At 32.7% G+C, this 25,864-nt stretch overlaps 3 protein-coding genes across 3 annotated transcripts, besides 19 other annotated features; all 3 read left to right on the forward strand.

Moving 5' to 3' along the window:
* The first annotated feature begins 2,024 nt into the window (after positions 1-2,024).
* Positions 2,025-2,074: a microsatellite.
* A 174-nt stretch (positions 2,075-2,248) lies between these two features.
* Positions 2,249-2,272: a microsatellite.
* A 245-nt stretch (positions 2,273-2,517) lies between these two features.
* Positions 2,518-2,609: a microsatellite.
* Positions 2,610-5,056: 2,447 nt separating this feature from the next.
* Positions 5,057-5,128: a microsatellite.
* Positions 5,129-6,494: 1,366 nt separating this feature from the next.
* Positions 6,495-6,529: a microsatellite.
* Positions 6,530-7,876: 1,347 nt separating this feature from the next.
* PVX_096940 (variable surface protein Vir24-related) lies at positions 7,877-8,899 on the forward strand (the record flags this gene model as incomplete). The annotated part of the gene is made up of 2 exons (XM_001612614.1): positions 7,877-7,936; positions 8,081-8,899. The coding sequence occupies 2 exons, from the start codon at positions 7,877-7,879 to the stop codon at positions 8,897-8,899; spliced, it is 879 nt and encodes a 292-aa protein (XP_001612664.1).
* A 35-nt stretch (positions 8,900-8,934) lies between these two features.
* Positions 8,935-8,959: a microsatellite.
* Positions 8,960-10,303: 1,344 nt separating this feature from the next.
* Positions 10,304-10,368: a microsatellite.
* Positions 10,369-12,185: 1,817 nt separating this feature from the next.
* On the forward strand, positions 12,186-13,233 carry PVX_096945 (variable surface protein Vir4-related; the record flags this gene model as incomplete). Its single annotated transcript, XM_001612615.1, has 2 exons — positions 12,186-12,237; positions 12,341-13,233. The coding sequence occupies 2 exons, from the start codon at positions 12,186-12,188 to the stop codon at positions 13,231-13,233; spliced, it is 945 nt and encodes a 314-aa protein (XP_001612665.1).
* Positions 12,446-12,549: a microsatellite.
* Positions 12,953-12,975: a microsatellite.
* Positions 13,119-13,152: a microsatellite.
* A 2,270-nt stretch (positions 13,234-15,503) lies between the features above and the next one.
* Positions 15,504-15,574: a microsatellite.
* Positions 15,575-17,438: 1,864 nt separating this feature from the next.
* Positions 17,439-17,469: a microsatellite.
* Positions 17,470-20,228: 2,759 nt separating this feature from the next.
* Positions 20,229-20,254: a microsatellite.
* A 425-nt stretch (positions 20,255-20,679) lies between these two features.
* Positions 20,680-23,212, forward strand: PVX_096950 (tryptophan-rich antigen (Pv-fam-a)). The gene is made up of 2 exons (XM_001612616.1): positions 20,680-21,234; positions 21,419-23,212. Exons 1-2 carry the CDS (start codon positions 21,151-21,153, stop codon positions 22,316-22,318), a joined length of 984 nt encoding a protein of 327 aa, XP_001612666.1. The 5' UTR covers positions 20,680-21,150; the 3' UTR covers positions 22,319-23,212.
* Positions 21,196-21,220: a microsatellite.
* Positions 21,400-21,423: a microsatellite.
* Positions 23,122-23,301: a microsatellite.
* Positions 23,302-23,514: 213 nt separating this feature from the next.
* Positions 23,515-23,548: a microsatellite.
* A 222-nt stretch (positions 23,549-23,770) lies between these two features.
* Positions 23,771-23,802: a microsatellite.
* A 208-nt stretch (positions 23,803-24,010) lies between these two features.
* Positions 24,011-24,054: a microsatellite.
* Positions 24,055-25,864: the final 1,810 nt, after the last annotated feature.

Genomic DNA, 25,864 nt, shown 5'->3' on the forward strand with positions numbered 1-25,864 from the left:
TATTACATAAAAGGTAGGTACATTTTTGTACAAAAGTGATAACACAGTTTTGTAACTTATGGTGTACCTATTATAAAAAAAATGATATGTTATAAGAATTATATAATATGTTACGCATTTTCCCTGATATTAGTATACCCCCCTTGGGTCATGGATAAACCCTAAATTAGTGAAGAAGAAAAGAACCATTAATGAATTATTACACGAATCAGGAAATAGAGGAAATATTTCGAATATGAGGCAATACAACATCGCCTATAATTTGTCATAATATTCCTAATGGGGAAATACGCAAAAATAGTGTATATGTATTCATGCTAACTAATGAGTATAGAAAATATGTGCAACAATTCCACGGCCTATTTTAAATTTTAATTAGCCAATGAAACGTTTATTTTATGATTAAATCAGATAACGTTAAATAGCAGTGCATACATTAAAATGAACTAAATAGTCTGCACTATTCAAAAATTAGATTCAAACTATTTTACACATTATTAACATTGATAAATTACTTTAATATAATAACCATTGACAAAATAAAATTAGGAACAGAATAAAATTATACATATAATGTTTAAATATGAACAAGTACACAATTCAGTAAATTTATCGTGTCATGCAGACAGTAATATTACATTTAATACGCATAAAAATATATATTTATGTTAAAATAAATATACTTGTAGAATATCAATTAAGAATTTTATCTTAGTGAAAGGCTTATTGAAATTCATCAAGTAGAAGTAATATGTTCCCCTAGCGATTATAAATTTCGATACGTTCAACATTAAACATGTTTCTTATCCAGCAAGTACATATTAAATACTTCACCTTACCTGGATATTATATTTTCCTTAAAATGTAAAAAAAATTACCAAATTATTTAATACATTAATAAATATATATGCAGACATTGCTTTTATTTTTGAACAATATTATTATGATAATGTACTTAGTTTAATCCCGCATCATGGGAAGGTACAGAAAAATTATAATAATCATGTAAGAAACAAATGCTGATATGTCACTTAAAAATCTTCACATTTCAACAAGCAATGCTACATTCCTTGATGTGTTAACTTCTTTACAGTAGCATATTTTTTTCTTCCCCTCATTTTAAGCAAAAATGGAGGAAAAGATATACCAACATTTTGGCAAAGAAATATAGCTAATTTATTGGTAAATTTGCATACCATAATTTAAAATTGTTTTTAAATGCTTTTCCTATTTTATTACACTATAAAATTATTTTTTTCGTTGAATATGCATTTATTAACTAATTTATACGTTAATATGCAAATTTTTTTTTATAGTACATTTTCTATTGACCTTTTTAAGTGTATCTATTTATTCTGATGCAGAAGCAGAATCATCCAACATTGTTTTAAAATTTTACTAAAAATTTATTCATTTTTATGTATAATACATTCGTAACAATAACAATTTATTATATTCCTAATACTATTTTTTTTGTAGTACGTTAACATTTGGAGGAATATAGAAACCTATAGCAGGCACTGCATGCAAATATTTGCCTTTTTTTATTTTAAAGATGGTTGATAATTGAAAAATATTATATCCCTGCTTCTCCATTATTAACATTTTTTTTGTATACTTAAATGTATTCATTTTTTCAAATTTACATATATGCGCATTTTACATCTTCGTTATGTGCACCTAAAATTCGTGCATATTTACGAACATCACAAAGTTTACCTATGAATTATTATCACATTGTTAACATTTAATTTTTCTAATGAACGAATTGTAAAATTTTTGGCTTTTTTTGTATAAAAAGGATAAGTTATACGAGAATGCCTTATTTAATTAGCAGACGGAATAGCGTAATAAGCAACCGTTAAGTTCATCCTCTTTAAATAATTTACCATCTGAGGGTAATTCGTCCTATTATTATTGAGAATTCCAATGTGGAAACACTCTTTTTTAAAAATAAAAAATATCTTTCTTTAAGTATATGCAGTGAGGGTATTTAAAGTGTATATTATTTCTTCAACAGATATGTACACATTAAGTAAAATTATAGTGCCAAATTAATCAGCTTAACAAAATGAAATGCAACGTATTCTATTAAACGACCTACCATTTTACTCATGCACCTTTTAGCAATATAAGTTATGCATCACCTCAAATAAAACAACGTCATGGATTAATTAAACGTAATCCTACGTTATGCTAAAAACAAAATATATAATTAAAAATTATTTATAAAAATATCTACCTATTGTAGAATATAAATGCACTGTTTAATAACATCCTTAAATGGGTATTATAATATCGGTGTTAAAATAATACATTCTTTACTTCATGTAATTAAGGCATATAATTATTTCTTGGAAAAGACAAATAAATAAATAGAGATTAATAAATAGATATTAATAAAGGAATATATGTAAGCACAAAAGCAAATTTACCTTGTAAAAACGCATAAATCTGTTACGATTACCAAGAAAATGTAAAAATTTATTTGGAACACTCAAATGATATGTAACTAATAACAAAAAAGTAGTAAAAGCGAAAATGAATTGAAATATAAATATGAAATTTACCTTATAGGAATATTATCCATAACGCACATTCTGCTATGTTTATTTCATTTTTATGCGGTTAAATTGGTCTAAAAGGTTATGATGACCGTTCCGTATATTTTTGCTTGCAAAGCGCAATATTGATGTAGTAAAAATGATAAGGAAAGATAACATTATTCAACATGTTTGAGATAAATGCTCTCATTTTTTTCATTATCCTACGTACTGTTTTTACTAAGTAAATAGATATAGAAGATCCATTTATGATAATTTCACTTTGGGTAACTCTACAATCTATCTCTTTACACTTCAATAAAAATGTATATTATAACAAAATTCTCTTTATGCACCCTTGGTGCATAACACTACATCAAATAGATTATTGAAGCATCAAGTCAATTTTTTATGATAATAAGATGGTCCCATTTATTTTATACTTCATCACCTTATTAAAAAAGTACATACATTTAATCATCAAAGAATAGTAATAAATTTGTTCGACTTAAAAAATAAAAATATATTTCACTACTGCAATGATAATCCATGATTAGTGAAAATGGGTAAAATGGAGAGTTATTTTAAAGGTGGGCAACTACTATATTATATCTCTCTACATCCTCAATATAGACTATAATAAAAATATTAAATTTTTTCCCCATTCTTACAATAGTCAGTTTTTCTCAATTATTGATTATACCACATTTAGTCCGTTCATTTTATACCACCTTTATGAGTAAGTTTAATCTGAATGCATAAAATGAAGATTGCCTGCATTCTCATCAAAGGGATTTCATAAGGAAGAAATTTATAAGATAAATATTCATAACCTTTTTTTTTTTAATACATATATAACTTAAACAAAAAGGATCAATGTAGTATGTGTACAGTATATACTTATTGTGCTAATAAATACACTGAATAGTAAAAATATGTGAAAATGATGAGAAATGCATCTTTACCTATGGCCGTTTATTTGCCCTCTTTCATAATTTAAATATAATTTACTAAGTAAAAACTATGCGTGTATGTCACCCTGAATAGTCATCTCATATCCTACTCATTAATAAGTAATTTATTATACGTTATTTATTACCAGAATTATTGAATAAAAAGATTTAGCGAATTTGTCTTTTTATTTCTCTTAAAATACGCTTATATTTCCTAATATTTCTAATACTTAGATTCGCATAAGCAAAATTTAATATAAACCTTTAAAAATGGCAGGAGGAGAAGTAATCTTTTTTTCTTTTTTACGAATTTATCATTCGTTCTTCCTTACATGAATAGTACAATACTATTGCAGATTAGCTGTAATTATTTTCTTATATATTATAAATATATGTATATGTTTTTAATTATTAATATTTATTTAAGACACATCCGATCCTAAAAGCCACTGACGACATCTACAAAATTTTGTTTCATTTACGTGAGGACTTTTTGAATTATAATAATGGTGACTATTCAAAAGTTTTTTCAACCAAGGATCCCTTTTTACGGAATACAGCTTTATACATAGGAGAAATTTATAATTACTTTAATACTATATGTTCCATTGGTGAAGATGCTACTGGGCGTTGTAAGGAAGCTTGTGAACATATAAATAAATGGATAAACGTTAATAAATCTCTTTATACATGTAATGGTAAGTGCAATTTATATAAAGACATATGGGAGAATCATATTGAAGAATTATGGAAAACTTTAGAAAAGAAGAACCAGTAGGTGAAGTGGTGCACCCGAGAGGATAGTGTATATGACATTGCATTTCCTCAAGATAAAATTCCCGATATTTGTAAAAAAGAATTTACTTCAGTATCATCTATTACTTGGGAAGATCCTCGTGTGCCAGCTGCAGAGGGATGCCATTCTACATGTCCTGGCGCTCCTGAACCGCAGGATCAGGGAACTCCTTTGCCTGAATCTGCACCACATAGAGTTTTCCAGTTGACGGGTTATGTGCTCTTTGGCATCTCTGTGATTTTTTTCATGTTTTATAAAGTAAAAAGGAAAATTATTTAAAATGACACTTAGCATGGGGATCTCCCCTTTTTATTAATGTCTACTCCTCACATTAGAATAATGCATATTGATAGTTTCACAGATTAATTCCATTTTCACATTACAGTTTAGTCCCTTGGGTACCAGGCTGGGTAGACTAATCCGAAGGAGAAAAGGTATGCAAAAGGATAGAGATGAAGACGATGCTCAAAACTTTTTTAGAAATTCGGATAATTCTCCCATGCTTCCGGGAAACAGAAATTTTCATGTGGTTTACAATACCATGAGAGAGTAAAACTACGCTTAGATGAACTTAAATGAGGAAGATATAACACGAATTTTGAAAATGGGGCTGGTCAACCACCATGTGAGCTGAGGATAATTTAAATGGCATCGCAATTTCTCTTATACATCGCACGGTTGCATTTTTACATAAAACTACATTGTCATTGTCTATGTGATTGCTATTTATATGCACAATTACTACTTCGCATTTGTGCTAAATGCAATTATTAAAGGGTTAATTGGTATGCCATTAGGTAACCCCAATGTGTCTATCTCAGAAGTAGTAACCTAATAGATGTATTAAAAGAGCTGCGTAGCGATTCGTCAGCGTATCACCTCATATACTAGCATAAGTTTTTCATAAATGATAATAAATGCATTCTTTAATTTTCATTTTTTATCTTTCCAAAGGGGAAAAACAATTTAACACTTCATCACAATTGGATGACACTTGTAACTGCTACTTAATGGAGGAATATGACCTTCGTCTCGCCTGGTGTAGCACTTTCACGTAGATAATATGCCATAATGCTACCCATTAAATGGCATAATAATGCACAGAAATTTTATCCAAATTGGTATATACTGCTGAAATGTAGTGCTTATATATCATTCCGCCACTTGTAACACCCTTTTGCATACCCTTTTATGTTGAACGTTTGTTGCTATTTTGCATTCTCTCCCTTGCAAGAAATAGCGCAAGGACTATGAACGAATGGTCAAATTGAACGAACGGGAACTGCCTAAATAAATTATCCAACTAACCCTTCTTTTAAAAAAGGAGCATCCTTAACATAAAGAACAAATGATCCATGTAATGCTTAAAAATCGTTACAGAGATAAAAATGCCATCACAGTGATTGCTGCTATTTATGGTAATTATATCTTCCATAAAATATTAAAAAATGCCTACAAATATGTAGAGGAAAAACAACAAAAAAAGCTTAATCAGAAATATCAATGAAGCTCGAACGAAATGTGCATAAAGTGTCCCAAATTAATTCAACGTAGTAGCCATTCTCGTAATTCCTACCGTAATAGCATGCAGAAGTGTAACAATTTTACATGTAGCTTGAAGGAATTACTAAGAACAAATGCAATTATGTCTAGGTCCTTAAAGCGCCTTAAAAAAGTAGCGTTCAAATGAAGATTAATCTGGAAACGCAATTTTTCTTCTAAAATTTTTACACCTCTTTGCTTCGCATATTTACATTTTATAATTCTCCTCACAAATTGAAATGGAGACTTGGCTAACGCGTGAACGTTGGAACCGCTTGGCTCTCCTAAGGATGACCAATAAATGGAACACTCCTTACGAGTGTGCTAAATATGCACATCGAAAAAATATATAACATCTTTAACGTTACATCTTCTTTGCAAGAGGCATACTATTGTTATGTAAAATAAATTACACTTCTAGCATTCACAACATTACGCCTTAGCGTGAGAAAAAAAAAAAAAAAAAAAAAAAAAACTGAAATATCCCTCAAGTTTTAATTATCAAAAAGACGTTCATAATTAATTGCACGTTTCAAAAGTGTGTGCACATTCAATGTTTCCATTTTTTTCTCTTGTAACAAATACCGTTCTCAAGAATTGCTCTCAAAAAAAAAGGAGCAAAATTAGGGCTTAAAATGATTCCATTTCATTAATTTTTCCCACGCGATTGCGAAGAACGATTTAACCAAAAAATACATTTTAGTGATTATTTCTTCTTAGATTTGTTTAACGAGCCATTAAATATATCGAGATGGGTCATACAAAATGGCATCTAATCTCATCTAATCGCGGCCCAATATTTTTCACATGTGTAATTAGAACATTACAGCGCGAACAAATGTGTCAAAGGCTCATTAACTTCCCAACTGTTCTTGTATAAACGCTATCATTTGGTGTAATTTGGAGAAATTATAAAATTGAAAAATTAAATTCCAGTGGAATGTGCTCATTATGTGACGTTATTTGATTTATCACTATCCATAGGTACACTAAGTGTGTAAAAAAAAAAATTTTTTTAAGGTCCCACTTTCGCAGTTTTAGCATACATTTTTACGGGTTATAAAATGAGCTCACTCTCCTTTTCACATTGTATGATAATCAGATCATGTTAAGGCTCTTTAAAAATACGTCATCGTAAAGGTTGTGAAGTCTTAGCGGATTCAATTCGTGGTTATTTATTTGTTCCGGCAAAAAGTGGCATTATATACCCTCCCGGAACATGTCTCTAATATGCAGCCAAAAGAATGCATTTTCTCTTATCCCTCATGATGAGCAGATGTGCGAAACGCTGGCAGTTACATCGAATAGAACTATCTTCAAATAATACACAAACGAGTTAATAATTTTTTTTAAATAATGCTATTTATATGGCGAAAAATATTACCTATTTGTGAAGTACAATTCGGAAGTTTACCAATTAGAGAGAAAAAAAAAATTCTTATTTAAGATCTAATTTCTGCAATGTATCTTCTTTTTAACGCCGCTAATTGAATTATATATTAGCACAACCGTGAAACTGAGTTAAATGGAGCAAAGGAAAATAACTTATCGTTAACCTTACAGATGTATTCTTATCAATGAGAGGAAACATTATGGTTAAAAAAAAAACAGCCATTCAAAATGATAGTCCCAAAAATAAGCTCATAAAGTGTACTTTCTTATACCTGCATAAGTATACCCTAAAAAGATATTGTCCTTTTATACAACAGCTGAACACAATTATGCCACATATTGATAAGTGAAGATTTTGAAAAATTATATTTTATCCTATGTAGACAATTCTTTGGACCACAATTATAAACCTAATACGACTTTTACTTTTTAATATTTTTAAATTATTATTCTTCACCATATTTCTAATACAGTTATCCAACTCTATCTTGAATGGCACTTTCAGAATAGATCTAACAGAGGAATGCTTATTTATACTCAGCACAATTAAAATACGTTAACACTGTGTATAAGTACGTTTGGCACTTTTATTCTATTTCCTCTCATTGGTGCTCATATTTTAAAAACTACTACCATTATTTTCAATAAGAATGGAAGGTCATGATGATTTACTTGAGGATATCATATATCCCTCAACAACATATGAAAAGGTACTGTTTCTGTTATTTCCCTAAAATCATTATTTATTCCATGTCACCTGTACACTTTAATAATTTGAAGAATAATAATAAAATTGTACCAAACAATAAAATACTTATATATTTTTATATTCGAATTTATCTTTCTCTTTTTAGTATGATGATCTAAGGGAATTACCTTTATTTAAAAATTATGAAAAGTTAAACCATGAAAATTTAGGTGCTTATGCCAATATGTGTTCAGATTTAACGCAAGATCACGATGAAAACCACGATTTAGTTGCACTTTGTCGAAAACTTAAAAGAAATTTACATGACATTTCTAATGGGAAAAAGTACACAGATATTAGTTATGATAAACGTTGTACATATTTAAAATACTGGTTTTTCGATAATTTTTCGACGTTTCATGATTGGAAAGATGTTTCTAAAATAAGTGATAAATGGAATGCTCTTACAGAAAAACATTCTCATATTAACTGCAATTTCGATGCAAATTACAACAATAGCAAATATCTAATTATGGATATAATTGTTGATTTTTACGAATATTACCATAATAAAGACATTAAGGAAGTTTCTGATCAAATGTCAGCATATAGAGCTTTTGTATATTACTTCCAAGAAAATAATAATACATATAAACATATTGAAAAATTTTGTCTCACTGATACATCATCAGCTCTGTGTAAAAAATTCCAGGAATGCAATGAACACTGTAGAACTTTTCTCGATAGCTTGATGCCTAAAGTTGAAGCGCACATAGAAGCTGAAAAAAAATCACTTCAGATTTTTGAAGAATTAAAGAAAATTCCTAAATTTATAACCGAACATCTTGGTAGCAATGGGGGTTCCGCCGTTGATGCTATACTTGCCGTTTTGATAGGATTGTCCTTCATGTTTTTAATTTTATATAAGGTTAATAAGGACTCTATGTGGAAATATGAATATATCACAATTCTTACGCATCATTAATATGAGAAATGTTTTCGCCTAGTTATTTTGCTTTAAATGGACAAGTTTTTTTTTTTTTTTTTTTTGTTAATGTTAGTACACTCCCCTGGGCGACCGAGTGCGTCTTCATATCTTTAAGAAAAAAAGAAAGTGGAAAAATCTCGATGAAGAAGTTGATCGTATGTACCATTCTTATCAAACGCAGCAGGGACATTCGAACAATAGGAAATATACCATAGCGTATAATTCTTTTCCAAATAGGGGTAACTACTGAGCTTTGGGTATGGTATAAGGGAAGAATAACACGCGATGTAACATCATTAAGAAATGGTAACAATATGGGAAATTTAACTTTAATCGCTCACTGAACTGCCAAACGTTGCACAAGAAATGTCCAATTTTGAGGAAAGTATCGAAACAGTCCTTCACCCTGATGGAGCATGAAGCTCCTGCCTTGGCCAAGGAGACACAAAAATTGCATAAAAGGGGAAAGAATTTATCAAATGCATAATTTTGTAAATTATTCCAAATTTACGAAAGGGTAAAAATTGATACCTTTAGCATACAATTAATAAGCTTGCTATTTTTACCTCCCCACTTTGTAAACACTAACAAAAATTGTGCCGCACTATCAACTATGGTAATACCCACACCAAGGTTAACAAAAGGAAGAAGCGGAAATGTTTAAACATAAGAAAAACACGATATGGAGTGACTTACCAAGCGGGGTGGATAAATGAGATGCCTTCCGATAAGTATAATTTCATACCACGATCACGAAGCATGTACTACATTATGCACCGTAGAGCAGTAAAAACAATTGACTAGTTACACAGTATCCAATTAAATGCTTGCCAATAGGGGGGAATTAATAAAATGGGGTCAGCACTTTCAACATAATTATATAATTGGCGAGTGGCCATATTACCTGCTTAACTGGTTAGAAGCTTTCCTTATAGTAATTCCTTACCAGTATGTTGGCATAATATATCAAGTTATTTTTGCAAAAGCATAGAATGGAATATTTCCCAAAAACATTTTTTTTTCTGTTTGATTATAAATAGGAAAAAAAAATACATCACAGAGTGACAAAACATGGTAAGACTAAAATTGTTATATATTCGTGCTAATCATGTGAGCAGATTTGGCCCACATATTTGCCCAATAGTTGGGACAACGCCAAATAAACTAGTAAAAACACTATTAATGAAAAATGGCGCGTAATTACCAATCGATTATACAATGTCAAAGAAAAGTTGCCACATACGAATAACTGCATGAAAAAATATATGTATGTATATGTACATATCATCATAGGTAAGTTCAAGGGAAAAGCTCGATTCAGCAAAAACTCCGAATCATGTAATTAGTATGGGAATTCCCCAATATGTCAATCCACTTATCCCTTTTGCGGCGTCTCCTTTCGCGTAAATAATTATAATATATTCACAAAAAGGTCATGTACCCGATTTGTTCCCCCATAATTAATACAATAAAAACGAGCATTTAGTGGCAATGCTTCTTTATCTTCGCCAAAAAATGTGCTATCCATTTTTGCAGTTTTAGCAAAATTGCACGACTTATTGCTTATTTGGTTATCCATATTTTTTTTATCCTTTTTTTGTGAGTGCATATAAATATAGACTTATATATGTACATATTATGCTAAAACTGGTGGGTAGATAACGTGCCTACCATTTTAGCCATGCCTTTTTACTATCCAATGGGGAACGAATGCATATTTTCTGACACTCGTATTACAAAAAATAAATGATTATTTTATTTTACTAAGGTATATTCCTTTTCTTTATCACTATATTTTTTGCTAATACGTTTTTATACAAATTTTTGCATTTTTTTTTTTAATTGCTGTGCATCGAATAATTTACATATTTAAAACAATTTCTTTAATTCAAAATAATAATTAATAACTCTATACATAGGTCATCATTTTACAAAAAAAATAAACAATTAAAACAACTTGAAATTATTATCAAATATTTTTTTGTGTAACTAGTTTGTAATTACTGATCGTAGTTTATTCATAATAATTTTCACCCAAAATCGTTCACATTCGCTCTAATGCACTCCCTAAAGAGGAAGTAAAAAGTGTTACTTTTAAACAGTACAGTTTGCAAAAATTCCAAATATGTTACTACGAATAAGTATCACAAGAATTACATCAATACTCATTCGAATGATTAACTCTATAAGTATAAAATAAAAACTTTCGAAAAATATAAATTAACCATTTATATGAACTTTTATTAACATCTTAAAAGGGGGGGGATAAAATAGGTAGGTATTGGAGAAGTAGTACAAAAAAACGAAATAATTTGCACAATTTTTTTCAATAAATTTGGAATAAAATTATATGCATCATTTCTATTCACCTTTTCGCCAACATATTTCTCATAATGCGTATCTCTATCATATAGAAGTAATACAATTAATTAAAGTTCCCAATTTTGTAATCGCAAAACATTTCAACATTTTAAAACAACAAAACATAACTCTTCTATAAATTTAGAGGATATGTGTATATTATTATAAAATTTGTTTCTCATTATATATGTTAAATGAAAAGATATTATAGCACTAGTAAATAACCTGCATTTTTGCGTTACATTGGCGGTAATTGTAGATAACTTATTGCAAGTGAATATATATATAAGTACATACTACCATTATATATAGAAAATTTTCTACCAGATAAGCCCCTTAACAGCCATGAATTATCCAAACTGCTACGCCTATGAATGTCAGAAAATATAGAAGTTTTATTTCTCTTTCACTTTCATGAAATATTTTATTGCTATAACGATTAATCAAATTATTCCCCAATTAGAAACGTACTTTTTATAAAAATACAATTATGCTGCTACATCATTATACAGGATGTAACATGGAATATATAATAATCATATAAATCGTCATTTTGTTTAATACGTAAAAGATAATAATAAACATTTTATAAATAGATAAGCAGATTACAAAACAGTGTGCGCTAGAGTATTAAAACATATAAATTCAAATAAGTATATTCAAAAACGCATTGCCATTTCTTCTATTTGATTATTTCCATATTAAAATTAAATCATAAAAATGGCCAAAGTAGTTCTTTTTTATTTATTATGAGAACACTTTAACTTATCACATTTTAATATTAAATTTTTTTTTAAAATACCTTAAAGCTTTTTTTTTTTCTTTAAAGTATATATTTAATTCTACATATATTTTAATTTTCTTATATTTAATTTTAGGCTATAGACGTAGATAAATTAGATTCAAAAAAATTACATGATGAATGGAACGATCTTACCAACGCACACTATTATTGGGGATATTGTTCAAATTCAGTTTTTGATAATAATCATTTCACGCAAATTTATAATCTTTGTAGGAAGCTCGTAAAATTTTTAGAAAATATGAAAATCATAGAAGATGATGAATATTATTCAGTAGGGCGTTGCAAACTTATAAATTACTGGTTATATGATGAAGTAAAACAAATATTAAATTCTGAAACTCGAGATATTTATAATGAAACTATTAGCAAACTACATAAAGCATGGACGCATTATAATAATAGTGCTATCCATATAGCAGAACAATACAAATGCAAACCGGAATCGAATATTCCTTCTAAGGATGATATTGAAGATAAAAAGAAGATTCATGAACATTGTTTAAATTACTACGAAATCAGTAAGGAAGCAGATAATAAGGATAAATGTCAAGAATATAAAGCTTCCATTAAAGAATTGAACTTGCCATACAAAAAATTTGATAGTTTATTTTCTGAAGATAAAAAAAAACATTTATCTTATTATAATAAATGTAAATCTTATAATCCAGAAAATATTCCTGATGGTTTAACTTGTCCCCAAGTAGTAAAAGATCCATCTCGTGAAGAAGAAGCTGTTCCAAAAGAACATCACTCAGCTAAAGCCAATCTAGAAGAAACTGAAGCTGAAGAAAGACTACCATCTTTAGATGTAGAGGGTGAACTAGGAAGAGGCACATTAGAAGGAAAAGTAAGAGGATACCAAGGAGAGGTACCAGCAGGAGTAGGGGATATACAGGAACAAGTAAGAGGAGACGAGAGACCGGGACAAATAAGAGTAAGCGTAGAAGCAGAAGCACCTACATCTATGGGAAGAGAAAAACAAAATTTAGCTACAGACTTAGAAGCAGGACAAATACCTTTGCATTCACAGATGGATGGGCAAACTGATGATGTTCCTATTCCCACTGAACCTCCAGCTTCTAATCCTATGGTCATGCCAGCAGGTTTATCACTTTTTGGAATAGCATCTCTTTCTACCATTTTGTACAAGGTATGTAAAAATTAAATTTGCAAAATTAATATTATATATACATCGTAATGATGTACATTTACCATATAATCATAATTACAACGTAACTGTTTCACATTCGGTTTGATATTTCCTTTTGCATATCAGTTTACACCATTAAGGTCCTTGTTCAATAAGCTCATTCATAAGAATAATAGCCCTAATAGCAACCTGCATGGAATTCGTGAAGAATACATAGAATATATGCTCAAATCAGGTGGAAAAAATAGGGATGACAGAGCGAATTACATAGCATACCATCCTGCATAACAATCAATGTTGTGACATTACATATGTAGGAGACCGTTTTATATGACAATGTTGAATGTAGTGTCAACCTTATTATTCCTGCTCATATGCAGAAAAAAAAGAGAAGTAATATGGGACATTTAAAATATAATCCGATTCATTTTATATATAATATTTTTTTTTGTACCTTTGCAACAATGATATTGACGTAAAATATTCACCAAGTGTGATATATTTATGTTTGCTCTGAAATGTTTTCCTTTCTTATATGCTCAACATTGTTAAGCAGTTAAATTTTCAGTGTCGTAATTATATTGAAAATTTATGAGAATTATTTTTCACCCATTATACATGCATACTTAAGGATGTACGTTTTTACTTTACATAACGAATATGATTAACATGATGAACCTGATGAACGTACATGTTTGTCAGTTGTGCTTTTCATTTTCTGAGTATTCGTATCGTAAGCACCAAAGTGCACATTAAAACGATTAACGCTTTTCCATAATTTTTTAAACAGCTAAGTGAAAAACAAACCTTTGTAATAATAATTATAATACTTAGCAGTCGTAAAAAAATGCAGCAAATTTTTTTTTTTTTTTTTTAAATTTCGAGTGTGGAAAAATGCACACTTAACAATTTGTGCACAAGTTGACCAATGTACATAAAAGAATAACCGCATATTTTAAAATATCCCCCTAATCGAACATTAGGCAACGTTATGCTGGGCATATTTTGTCTACTGTCTATTTGTCTCTTGTCTATTTGTCTATTTGTTTATTGTCTAATTTGTCTATTTGTCTAGTTGTATATTTGTCTATTTGTCTCTTGTCTATTGTCTATTTTTTTATTTGTCTACTTTGTCTTTTATCTAGCTGTCTGTTGTCTATTTGTCTATTTGTTTATTGTCTAATTTGTCTTTTATCTAACTGTCTATTGTCTACTTTTGTCTATTTGACTATTTTGTCTATTTTTTATTTGTCTACTTTGTCTATTTGTCCAGCTGTCTATTGTCTATATGTCTATTTTCCACTGTCTATTTTTTCTATTTGTTTGTTTGTCTATTTTCCCAGTTATCCGTAAATAGCACCTGTTAAAATTGCAGTATTGATAAATGAAAAATAGCGCACTCTAAGCTAATGCTGCTACGAAAATGAAGACGTGCGAGATGTTAGTTCACTGAGCGATTATCCTCCTTTATGCGCTTACAACAAGGATAATAAAATTGTGTTTTATTTTAAATACGCAAAACCTTTAACGTACGTATGTAAAAACCATCGTGAGTAAAACATGCAAAAAAATAATTTGCCCAACTTCCCAATATCTTTCTGCAAGGATTATTATAAAATTGCACTAATTGTACATACATAACAGAAGAAGCCACGTAAAATATCTTTTTTGTACAATTACTGCTATTTCAAGGTTAGGCGGAAAGGGGGTACCCATTTAGAAAAGCATTCCCATTGAGATAGTAAGAGAAGGTTCCTTTTACTATGTATGTTAATGGCCGACTAATCTTAGTGCACCAGCTCATCCGTTTATCACTGTAATGAATAGCTAAACGTGTAACCTACATTCATAAAATATTTATTCACATCGTGTATATAAGTAGCACTAATTAAACAAAGATTAATGAAAAAATCTGAACATAACTGTAAAAAAGCACATTTTTAATCCCTCACATGTTTGTAGATATTCTCTATTTTAAATAAGTGAAAAACTACAGTTAACATGTTCTAAAAAGGGATTCTATCCCATGGCATAATTATATTTTCCTACACAAACTGTGCAAACGAATAATCCTTTTTGAAGGAAAATTAACTTTAAATATTGTGATATATATATGTAAATATTCCTACCCCCCATTGTTGAAAAGGCATTTTTTAAATTCTATTTAGCATAAAAGGTACAAATAAAGTGAATGCTCTTCCCTTTTTAAAAAATGGAATGAAACAAATTCATGTGCGGTATCAAACAAACACCGTGTGGTTTATGTTAGCCCAACAAGCAACCATTTAAAAACTCAATCAAATAGAAAAGGAGACACATTTTTAAGGCCAAACGTGTGGCTCAAATTGTTCAGTGGCGAAACATGAAATTTAATACTCATAAATACATTTACAATAAAGGTGCTCAAAAAGAAGTTAACATATTTATTTACAAATAAATCGGGATGCTATTTTGCATGCAAATGGTCTTTCTAAACATCATGTACTCACATGACTGCTATAAATACAGCACTGCACCCATTTAAGAATGCATGTTCCTTTTCGCAGCATTGTGTTTATTCGCCCCACACTCTTACCTTCTAAAATTTTGAAGTGATCCCTTCTGCGCAAACGTGTTTTTATGCCTACATTTCGGATGCCTCTGCTTCAAGCATAGCCAAATGTTCAGTGAGGATCTGTCAAAAAAATGGGGCATTCATTTTTTGAAACCTGAAACGATCCAGAAACCTCATTATATTTAAGCATGCTGCCGAAAATAAGTACATTTGTGCATTTTAAAACCCTTTTGTTTAGTTCCTAAAATAGAAATCGTGCATTCCAGCGAAAAATAAAGCAAAGCTAAATATAGTAACAGTAAATATATCAAAGTGCATCGAAGGGAAGGGGGACCTTTTTTCAAACCTCTAAAAAGGGTAATGCATATCCAGCTAATTTACAAATTAGGGTTACTTATTTATGGAATAGTTCCTACCCTTTCCACTAAACAGTTCGCGTTCACCGTTTCTAATGCACGGAGGAGGCACCCCTATTGTCATACTTCGCAATAGTGTAGCCTCTATCAAAACTACAATTTTAAATTATACATCGTCATTTTTTTAAAGTCCCATTACATTTAAAATGCCCCCTTGCATCTTGTCCAGTCTTAAAAAGAAAGCGCAATGTCGTAAAAATGTTACCCACCTATTCAACTTTGTGCAAATGTGTAAAATGAACCAAGAGGGGCATATTTCGAAGAGAAGGATAACAATACGTAGTTTTGTAAAAAAGCCCATGCGTTTCTCATGCTCTGGAGAAGTTCTCTCATAATTGCTGAAAAAGGAATCGTCCTTTGGGGGCACCTTCCCCTTATGCTCCATTTTGGGTGGCAGCCCCGTTCGCATCTATCGTAATGTATATGCACATGTTTTACTCCCACGTGTTTAAAAGGGAGATGCTACTTGTATTATGATGCATTCGGGTCGATCGCGCAGTACCGCCGTGCGAAAGGGTGACAACCAAATTGTTCGCTTCGACAGCACAGAATTTAACTCCCGACAAAATATTGGGATGCCTTTTTTGAGAAACGAGCAAAAAGGGAACTTTTTATCTGCCCGGTTGGCGCTATTCTCAAAGTATGAACCATTTACTGGGTGGTAGCAAATCCGTAAAGGAAAAATTGAATGATGCAACTTTGCTTAGTATCCATTGCGAAAAAATCATCTACACTTTTATTTTGAAAAAATTATAAACGAGACGCCATTAGAAGGAAGTGAAAAATGTTACTCAGCGGTTATGAGGCATATTCAACTGGCATGCACTCCTCCATGGGGCATTTTAAAAGTTCTCTGTTTTATTTCTCCTTATATGATGAAGCGTTGTTAAATATCGTCTGCTTAGTTTATCCGTTCTTTACAACTTATGACTCATTTTTTTTCAGCAAAAAAATGTCATCGTGAGGCTTTCTCATTTGGTAGGAAACGTTCCTAAATAGAACCTTCGGCTGCCCCATACATCCGATATACCTTTGCAATGATGACCTTTTTTAATAAAAAAAATATTTACATAATTGAACCATAGCCCTAGGTGGAGGTACAACACATGCTCAAAATGTGTCATCTAACGGGTAACATTTACACATAGGAGGGACAACACCATGTGTGGTTCTAAATCGTTCATTCTACGCCTCTGTTATTTGATTATCTCTTATATCTGTATAACCGCCATAATTTTTTATGTATACCAACCATGGCTATTATACTTTTCCCTTAGGAGGTTCTCTTCTTTGAAAGAGTAGCCTAAAAAGTGGTGTCTAATTTGAAGGGGACATTTTAATCCCTTTTTTTGGGCGGGACAAACCCTTCATAAGTCATCCCCCTCAGTTACCCTTTTCTTAATGTCACTCCGTTAGGAATACAAAAATTTCAGATTATCTATTCGCACACTGGCATAACATGTAGTAGAATAACCCATCTGAAAAATTTTCAGTCTTAGCGTCCCTTTTAGTGGTGCCACCCAGGGCACTGTCATCACATGAGCAATACCCCTGTTGGTCTTCTTTTCCCTTTTTATATGTCCATCCATACACAGTACACTGTTTAACTGAGCCGCATTGTTATCATAATGGAGAAGCAGTAATAATCTCAAAAATAGGATCATCCATCCTTTTTAGAGATACCCTTATAAACACGTTTTAGCCGCTTGGGAGTATCCCTACCCAATGGGACAGAGTATAGAATGCACGAAAGGGAATTCAAAAATAATATACATTTTGAAAGACCCACCAATGGAGCAGATTCCCACCAAGTGTAACCTTTTCATTGGGGAGCACTAGAACATGTAATATTGCATAAGGATAGCTAGCCAATATTTTCTCCTAAGCGGGGTTTCTTTCGAGGGTACGAAGCATTTTCCCCTTCTCATTGTCATATCGTAAGAAAATGTTTTTCTCTTTTTTCTCTTTTTTTTTTTTTTTTTTTTTGTATGACTTTCTCAACCAGGTACGGCAAATAGTACAACGCATGGTGTATCCATTTTGTACATATCCCATATGGTGCACTTTTCAAAACGAACAACAGTTTAATCGTCCTAAATTGAGCTAATCGTGGCGCAACTGGATCCCTCGTTCGCATCTGAGCAGAAACGATTTTTTCTTATAAGCATTCATACATATATACATACGTGTGCGTTTACGCGGATAGGTGTTTAACCCCAATTGGGAGGAGGGAATCCCACTAAATCGCCGTCCAAATGTAGACAAGTCCAAGGGAAGTGCACAAAACGGTTATAGACAACCTGCCAGTAACCCCCTTAACCTTTGATACATTTAACCCAACAAGTGTTAATAGAGATTACCCCCGATTAAAGGCAAACAATCGTGGATGTTTTCTTTGCACAACCGACACTCCAGCTGCAAGAAAAGAGGTACGTACGTCCGCTCTAACGTGAAAGGCTTCTTACCCTTTTACGAAAAAGGATCAGTTCCATTAAACAATATTATGGGCGTCCCATGTTTGTGGGTTCCCACCGCCACGAAGAATTAGATAGCTACAAAATTTTGAAGTCCCCTCGTTTGGGCTGACTAAACGGGGAGCTATATATCGTTTAAGTTCTATTTTTTTTTTTTCCATTTATGAGGACCGAAATTGTGGCGAACAGCAGCTTTACGAACTGCTAACTCGGAGGGGAGTCAAAATGGGACATCCGCACCAAGACGTGCAGAACGAACCAAATGGGTAAATCGGTCCACTATGTTCTGTTGACCCATCACAACACTGCGCGTTGTGGGAGTCTTACGAATGGCCTTTAAACCGATCCTCCTCACAAATCCTCCTCACCGATCGGGCATCTTCACATGATCCGCAAAAAGAGACATGCGTATATGAGCAATCACGAATGTACTTTTACTGTACGTATTCAAAAAAGGACAGCATTTTGCCTCGCATCGGCTATTTTGTCTGGCACTTTTTATGATACCACCTCTGCATGCAACCTGTCCAAAAAATATCTTACTATAGTGTTCCCCACATACAGTAAGTAATTCATTTGGCCCCTTTCTGGGTAGACGCAAAATCTCAGTTGAATCACTCCAAATGATGCGAAAAAAAATAAAAATGTACATTTATGCGGCCCAGAAAAGTACAAAATTGACGTTGTTTTAATAACTGTTCTAAATTTAGGGAAAATTTTTTTTTTTTTTCTTAAAAAGATCAATTCAAATGAAGAAACTAATACAATGGAACAAAAATAATAAAAAAAAAAAAAAAAAAAAAACAGTAGGCCAACCCCCATTTGGATATTTTTACAAATTGCCGTTTTATTTGCGAAAAAAATTATTAGCACGTTCTTTTCTTTATCGCGAAATATTTTCCTTTTTCATGTTACTGCATGTACTTTTTTTTTGGACCTAAAAAAACTCTAACGGGAAAAAAAAGGTACGCAAAAATTGGGACCGCGAAAAAGGGCATAATATACGACTGTACTTTTTTTCTTAAAGAGACCTAATCGGGTGAAGGATTTTTTATGGCCTCCAAAAAAGTATCATAAAGATGCACTCTAAAAAAGGGTAAAATTCGCGACATATTTAATAAAAAAAATGGGCACCCATAAACATGCGCAATTTCATCATGCATATGTATATTATATATATATTATTTATCTGTTATTTTTTTTTTTAAACGAAGAATAAGAGAGTAGAAAAGGATAAAAAAAAAAAAAAAACATGCCTTTTAACGTGCGAAAAAAAACCGTTACGTTGGTATTTTTTTTTTTTTTCTACTGCATATTTACTACAAATTTTTTTAAACCATTTTTGTATATTTTTCAAGTTGTAAAATAATATTAAGAAAAAATAATTTTCTCTAAATTGTATTTTTTAATTTATTCAAAATAATATTATATTTTGCCTTTCACTTAAGAACATCCTTTTTAGCAAACAATAGCAAAATTATTATCTACCAAATTAACAAATTTTACGTTGAAAATTTAAAAAAAACAGAAAATCATGAGAATTCAAGAAATCTGCATACATTTTTTAAACGTTATTTATAAATATATTTGTAATAAATTGTTACAGAAGAAAGATCAAGCTATTTTGCCTGTTTGAAAATAGACTGAACTTGAACAATTTTGTATAGATATTAATAATCGCCTTACTTTTTCGAAATAACGTGACATATGTTGTCTTTCTGGAAAAATACAGAAGAATGTTTCAAACGCAAATATATATTTAATAAATTGTTCTACATAAATGCAAAAAAAAATAAAATAAAATAATTCTTTCAGCAGAATAAATTTTTAGTTCCATAAAATTATTTGCATAAAAAAATTCGACTATTTTTTTCTATCGCACGAAGAAAAATTTTTATTTGAGAAAAATTAGCCACCTTTTTTTTTAATACTCAACAATTTTGCGAATTTTTACCCCTCTATATATTTAATAAAATTTCTAGTTTACGCGTTTGCCCCCTTTTATATGATTTCCGCAGAAGGTAAAGAAAAAAGAAAAAAAACACCATTTTGTTTTTTTTTTCTCCGCGCTGATTTTGCGCGCCGTAAATGTACGCGTAATTTTTTCATTCTTTTGTATATTAATCCTTCGATAATCGTACGCGTATTTTATTTAAACCGCATTACCTTTTCATTCCTGCAGGAAAGTCATATTTTAAATAATAATGGAAAGCTTCTAAATAAAAAAGGAACGCATCCCCAAAGTAACACATTTTACAGTAATAAAAATATCAAATTGATTCCCAAATTGACAGAATAAAACCCTTTTCTTTATAAGAAGCGATTTTTTTTTTTCCCCTTCTATTGAAATATAAAAAATTCCAAACAAGCCAAAAAAGATACACTTCCCCTTTGCGACTGAGAAAACTTATACCTTTGTCACAAAAAATCGACCAGACATAACAACAGTTATACATACATTTATATATACACAAAGTTATCACCGAAGATGAAGCAAATATCTGCCTTTTCTTGCTTGTGCACCCTCCTTTACGTTTTGTCCTCCTCTTGGCTCTTCAAGGGGGCTGCAGCTGTAAGATGTGACGCCGATTAAGCGGCAGAGAAATGTGCAAATGTGCCAGCGCGTACAATATTATGTAGTACGTACCCTCCTCTACGTGTTCGCTAAAGTGAGCACCTCTCAATACCAGTCAAATATATATTCGCAACTCTTTTATAATTCCCTTTTTTTCTCCTTTTCGAATTGCCCCCCACAGAGCGCCAGAGACCAATTCCCCCCACTTGTGGACATCCCAGGTGCGAGCTCCGTTGCGCTCAGATCATTCAGCAACCAGCTAAGACAATATGAAAACAGAAACTCAGAAGAAGGCCACTTAAAAAAATGGATAGGAGAATTAAACGACGAATTCAACCAATTTAAAGATATAAAGTTTAAAGAAATTGAAAAAACAGAAAAACAAAAAGAGGAAGCATGGGACCATTGGCTCACCGTCCTCGAACCTGAATGGGTTACCTTTAGCAACTTCATTGAGCAAAAGAAAAAAAGATGGATTCAAAAAAAAGAAGAAGATTGGAGCATTTGGATTAAAGATATGGAACACAAATGGGTGAACTATAAAAAAAAAAAAGACAGAAAATACCTCTCCAAATATAGAGACGGTACCTTAAACTGCAGTGAGCGCGAATGGAATGTTAAAATGAAAAGAGAAGTAGAAGCAGCTATGATTGCTGATTATAAAAAATGGATGAGAGATGCTGAAGAAAATTTACAAAAATGGATTTCTAAAGATCTCGATATCTGGAAAAAAAAAAAATTCGATGAATGGTTAAAGGTAGAATGGAAAAAAGAAGAAGATGCTCACTGGTCAAAGGATTCCAATACACCTTATGGAGACACCATGAACCCATTGTTCTCAGTACTTAAAAAATCATACGATATGTACACTGCTAGAAAAAAGAGAGAAAAGGAACACTGGAATAAGTTGACTGAAAATATTGGAAAAACTCTCACCAATAAAAAGTACGTTGACTGGGAAAATATGAAAATGACCAAAAGCGGTTGGTACAACGAGTGGATGGACTTCTTCCTCCAACAGTGCTTAAATTCCAAAGTTAGAAAGCATAGATCCCATCGCCGCCGATCGGAGTCCTTGTAAAGGGGGTCTGTCCCAGGTTTAAGAGCCGTCTCACGTGAGTGCCGCCCCTAGTTGGTGAAGAACAACCAGTTGCAAGAGTGTATGCCTCCGTACATGCGCGTTTGCTCGTATGTGCATATGACGTGTGTACCGTGCCGCTTGACGGGAAATGCCCGCGCCCCCCAATGGATGCCCAAAGAAGGAGAAATAAATGCACCACGAAAAGAGTTACCACGGGAAAGGCAACAAAATGGCCAACAAACTGATAAAGTAATGCGAAACGTAAAATCAGCGCTGCAGAACCATGCGCACATATAGACCGCTTCCAACAAAATAGGGTAATTGTTTTAAAAATAAAATGTTTGATGTAAAAAAAAAAAAAAAAAAAACACAGAAACATATTTCACACACAAAAAATACGCGAATAATTTAAATCGATTAAGTACAATTTGCTGAAATATATAAATTCCTAAACAAAAATGCCAAAACAAACTGTATGCAAAACGACATTTGTTTGATTCTCTCTGTCGTGTGCCCCGACTACATTTGTGTACACCTCGCGAATTCTGCTTATCCTACACGTCATGCCTTATGTATATATATAAATATTTGTTTTTATGCGCCCCTTTTTCTATTCTCTTTGCTTCTTTGCTGCTTTGCAGCTCTGCTGCATAGCCAAATGTATATATTAACCGGCGCCCACAAATTTGTTCATCATTAGATAACCATACATGATATATATGTTACCTGCATGTAAAGAAAAACACCACCCCACCCCTGTTTAGACGCCCCACCATACACGCCTGCTTACATTCATAATTTGCCCCATTTTGATATGTACATAAGTATATGTATATGTGTTTGTGCATATGTATATATATATGTATTTATTCACCCGCCCATTTACACCGTGCGCCCGCCATACATTTCTCAAACACGCCATAGGAATTCCACACAACTATCTCCAACTCATTATTTGCGACTTAACCTTTTTTGTGTGAAAAACGTGACCATTTTTTCGTTAACCACTAAAAGACAAGAGACATACTTAATCAAAGTCATTATTAAATATTTGTAGAATTGTTTCCACTCTGGGTAATATGCGAAAGGGGGGGAAGCGGGGAAGTGAAAGCGGGAAAGAGGAAGCGGGTTTGCGCTACCCTCTTTAGCCCCCTAGTGCGTAATGGCACACCATCAGCAAAATGATGCCACTTAGTAGCGCCTCACAGCCACTACCTACAGTGGAGGCTATTTGGCAACCCATACCGCACAACCCCTTTTGCGAAGCCCACAGTAGCCGCATACTCAAAAGCAGGAGCTACTACGGAGGGACCCCTTTTCCTAGCCTTTCCTGAATAGCATATTTGGTACCATTCTTTTGCCCCTTTTTTGTTCACCTTTCTATCATCCCCCACATCGCAATGGGATATGCACCATTGGGGTTAAACATTCACATGGGAGTTGTCTCCTCAGTTTTGTAGTGCCATCTCTCCAGGGGGGGTTCTCCTTCACAAGGTTGCACAGATAAGCATATAACGTACATATCACCACCTGTGCAGTTGCTCACTAGCAGGATCCACTCTCCCCTTTTTTAAGCTTCCCCCTGGAAAAAACAGCTCCTCCCTTGCTATCATTATCGCGATTGCCATCCAAGGGGGGATATTCCGCTTGCCTCTTTACCGTCCTATCGCCATTTCTCCAATTAGACTATCCAGCCTTATCAGCACCAATGGTAGACCACTTTCCAATCAATGCCTTATCGCAACTGCTACTCATCGGGCTGTCTTAAAAAGTAACTTAAATGAGCGCATCGGTGATGGGGTACTACAAATGTTGGAAGCACGGGGGGGGAGGTATAATGTGGTTCCCGCTTTTCGAAAAAAAGAGAGCGAACCGGTAACGAAGTGGTAACCGTTAAACGCGATTTTCACGAGAACATTCTAATACAGATAACTCATACGAAAGCACATCCAAACAGAGCAGCTTCGTAAACCACTTTCCCTTAAGGGGAAAAAAATACAACTCCGTTTGGTAAGAAAAAGCACTAAACAGAGACCTCCTCCGTCCTCATGCCCATCTGAGTAAAATTCAAACATATCTCTCTTCCCTTTTAAGGCGTGCCTGAATATTCCATGACGTCAAATTTTTCCCTCCACAAAAAGGTGCATCGCAAAAATGTCGCTTTGCATTTTCGTATGGTTAATGGGAATAAACCTTACTGAATAATACGAACAGTTCTTAATACATTTGAACTGCCCCTTTTCACTGGGGAGGAAAGAAAAAAGGGAGGGTGGACCCCTCTACATATATACCCCACATAATGGCGAAAAGAGCCTCTTTAAACGAACATATTTACTTGTTAATCCTTTACCGCAACGCTTCCACACATTTAAGGCTTACGCGAAGGGGGCATAATTTTTGCTTCAAATCGATGGTATACCAAACTCGTGCAGATAATAAAAGTTCCCTAATGCAAATTTGAGGAGATGAAAAAAACGTTTAGCTGGTCCGCAAGTCCAGCTCCTTATTTTCGTCATAAAAGCATATGAAAAGATTTAATCTTTTCCCAAGTTGGCGCATTTTTTTTAACAGGACATGGCGTCGAACTGTGCAAAATATGGGTGACTCATTTTGTTTACCCTTCCGATGTTGAATCGGTAGTAAGTATAGTGTGCCTTCCCATACCTTGCCATACATTACCTTATATTCCCTTTTTTTCTTTCTTTTTCTTTTTTTTTTCCTTTTCCATCCTTCCGTTAACGCAAGAACGAAAAGGAGTAACCTTTATTTTTCCTTTAACCTTTTAGCGCTAAATGGAATGCCTTACTCTCACACTGAGCAGCACGTATGTATATACATCTACATTTACATCTACATCTTTAGGGGGGCACCTTTCAAGGGCGAGGCCTCAGATCACATAAACTATTTTATATTACCCCCGCGCGGTGTTACTCGTGCCACGCGGTGCCGTCGTTCTTTTCTAACGCGTCGGTGAAAATGCTACTTTGACGAGGGGGCGCGGATGTGCTCCTTAATTGCGCAGTTAAGTTAAATGCATGCACAGGAGCGTACATTTTAGCGCCACGCGGGAAAACCCAAGATCATTTTTTCCCTACTACATGTATATCTATTTGTGTACAAAATGATACATACATGCATACATACCATATATATACATATATATATGTATTTTTTTTTTTTTTTTTTTTTTTTCCTTTCCGCGCGCCCTTTTTCACCTACCGATCAGTGTTACTCCTCCAAAATAGATGCATATTTTTTTTACAATTTTTTCCACAAATTGATATACGCTAAAATTGCGTTTATTTTATGCATGACAAAAATAATACTCCTTAATTCTTTGCACCCTATTTTATAGTGCATTTTCTTATTTTTTCTAAGTGCATAATTTGATGCAATTGCCGAACTGTCAGCGTGGGGGATCATGAGGACTACCCCTGAACGAATAACGCACAGTCGCGAAGTTTTTTTTCATTTTGAAAATATTTTTACTCCTTATTCCGCCATTCGAAAGCAAGCGCTGTTCGCAGTTCAACGTAAAAGGATGTT

Source organism: Plasmodium vivax, chromosome 2 (genome assembly GCF_000002415.2).
Source record: "Plasmodium vivax chromosome 2, whole genome shotgun sequence".
Lineage (NCBI taxonomy): Eukaryota > Apicomplexa > Aconoidasida > Haemosporida > Plasmodiidae > Plasmodium > Plasmodium vivax.

Coding starts and splice junctions, on each gene's coding strand:
- PVX_096950 (XM_001612616.1), top strand. CDS start 21,151: ATGAAGCAAATATCTGCCTTTTCTTGCTTGTGCACCCTCCTTTACGTT. Junction 21,235..21,418: donor TCTTCAAGGGGGCTGCAGCT/GTAAGATGTGAC, acceptor TGCCCCCCACAG/AGCGCCAGAGACCAATTCCC.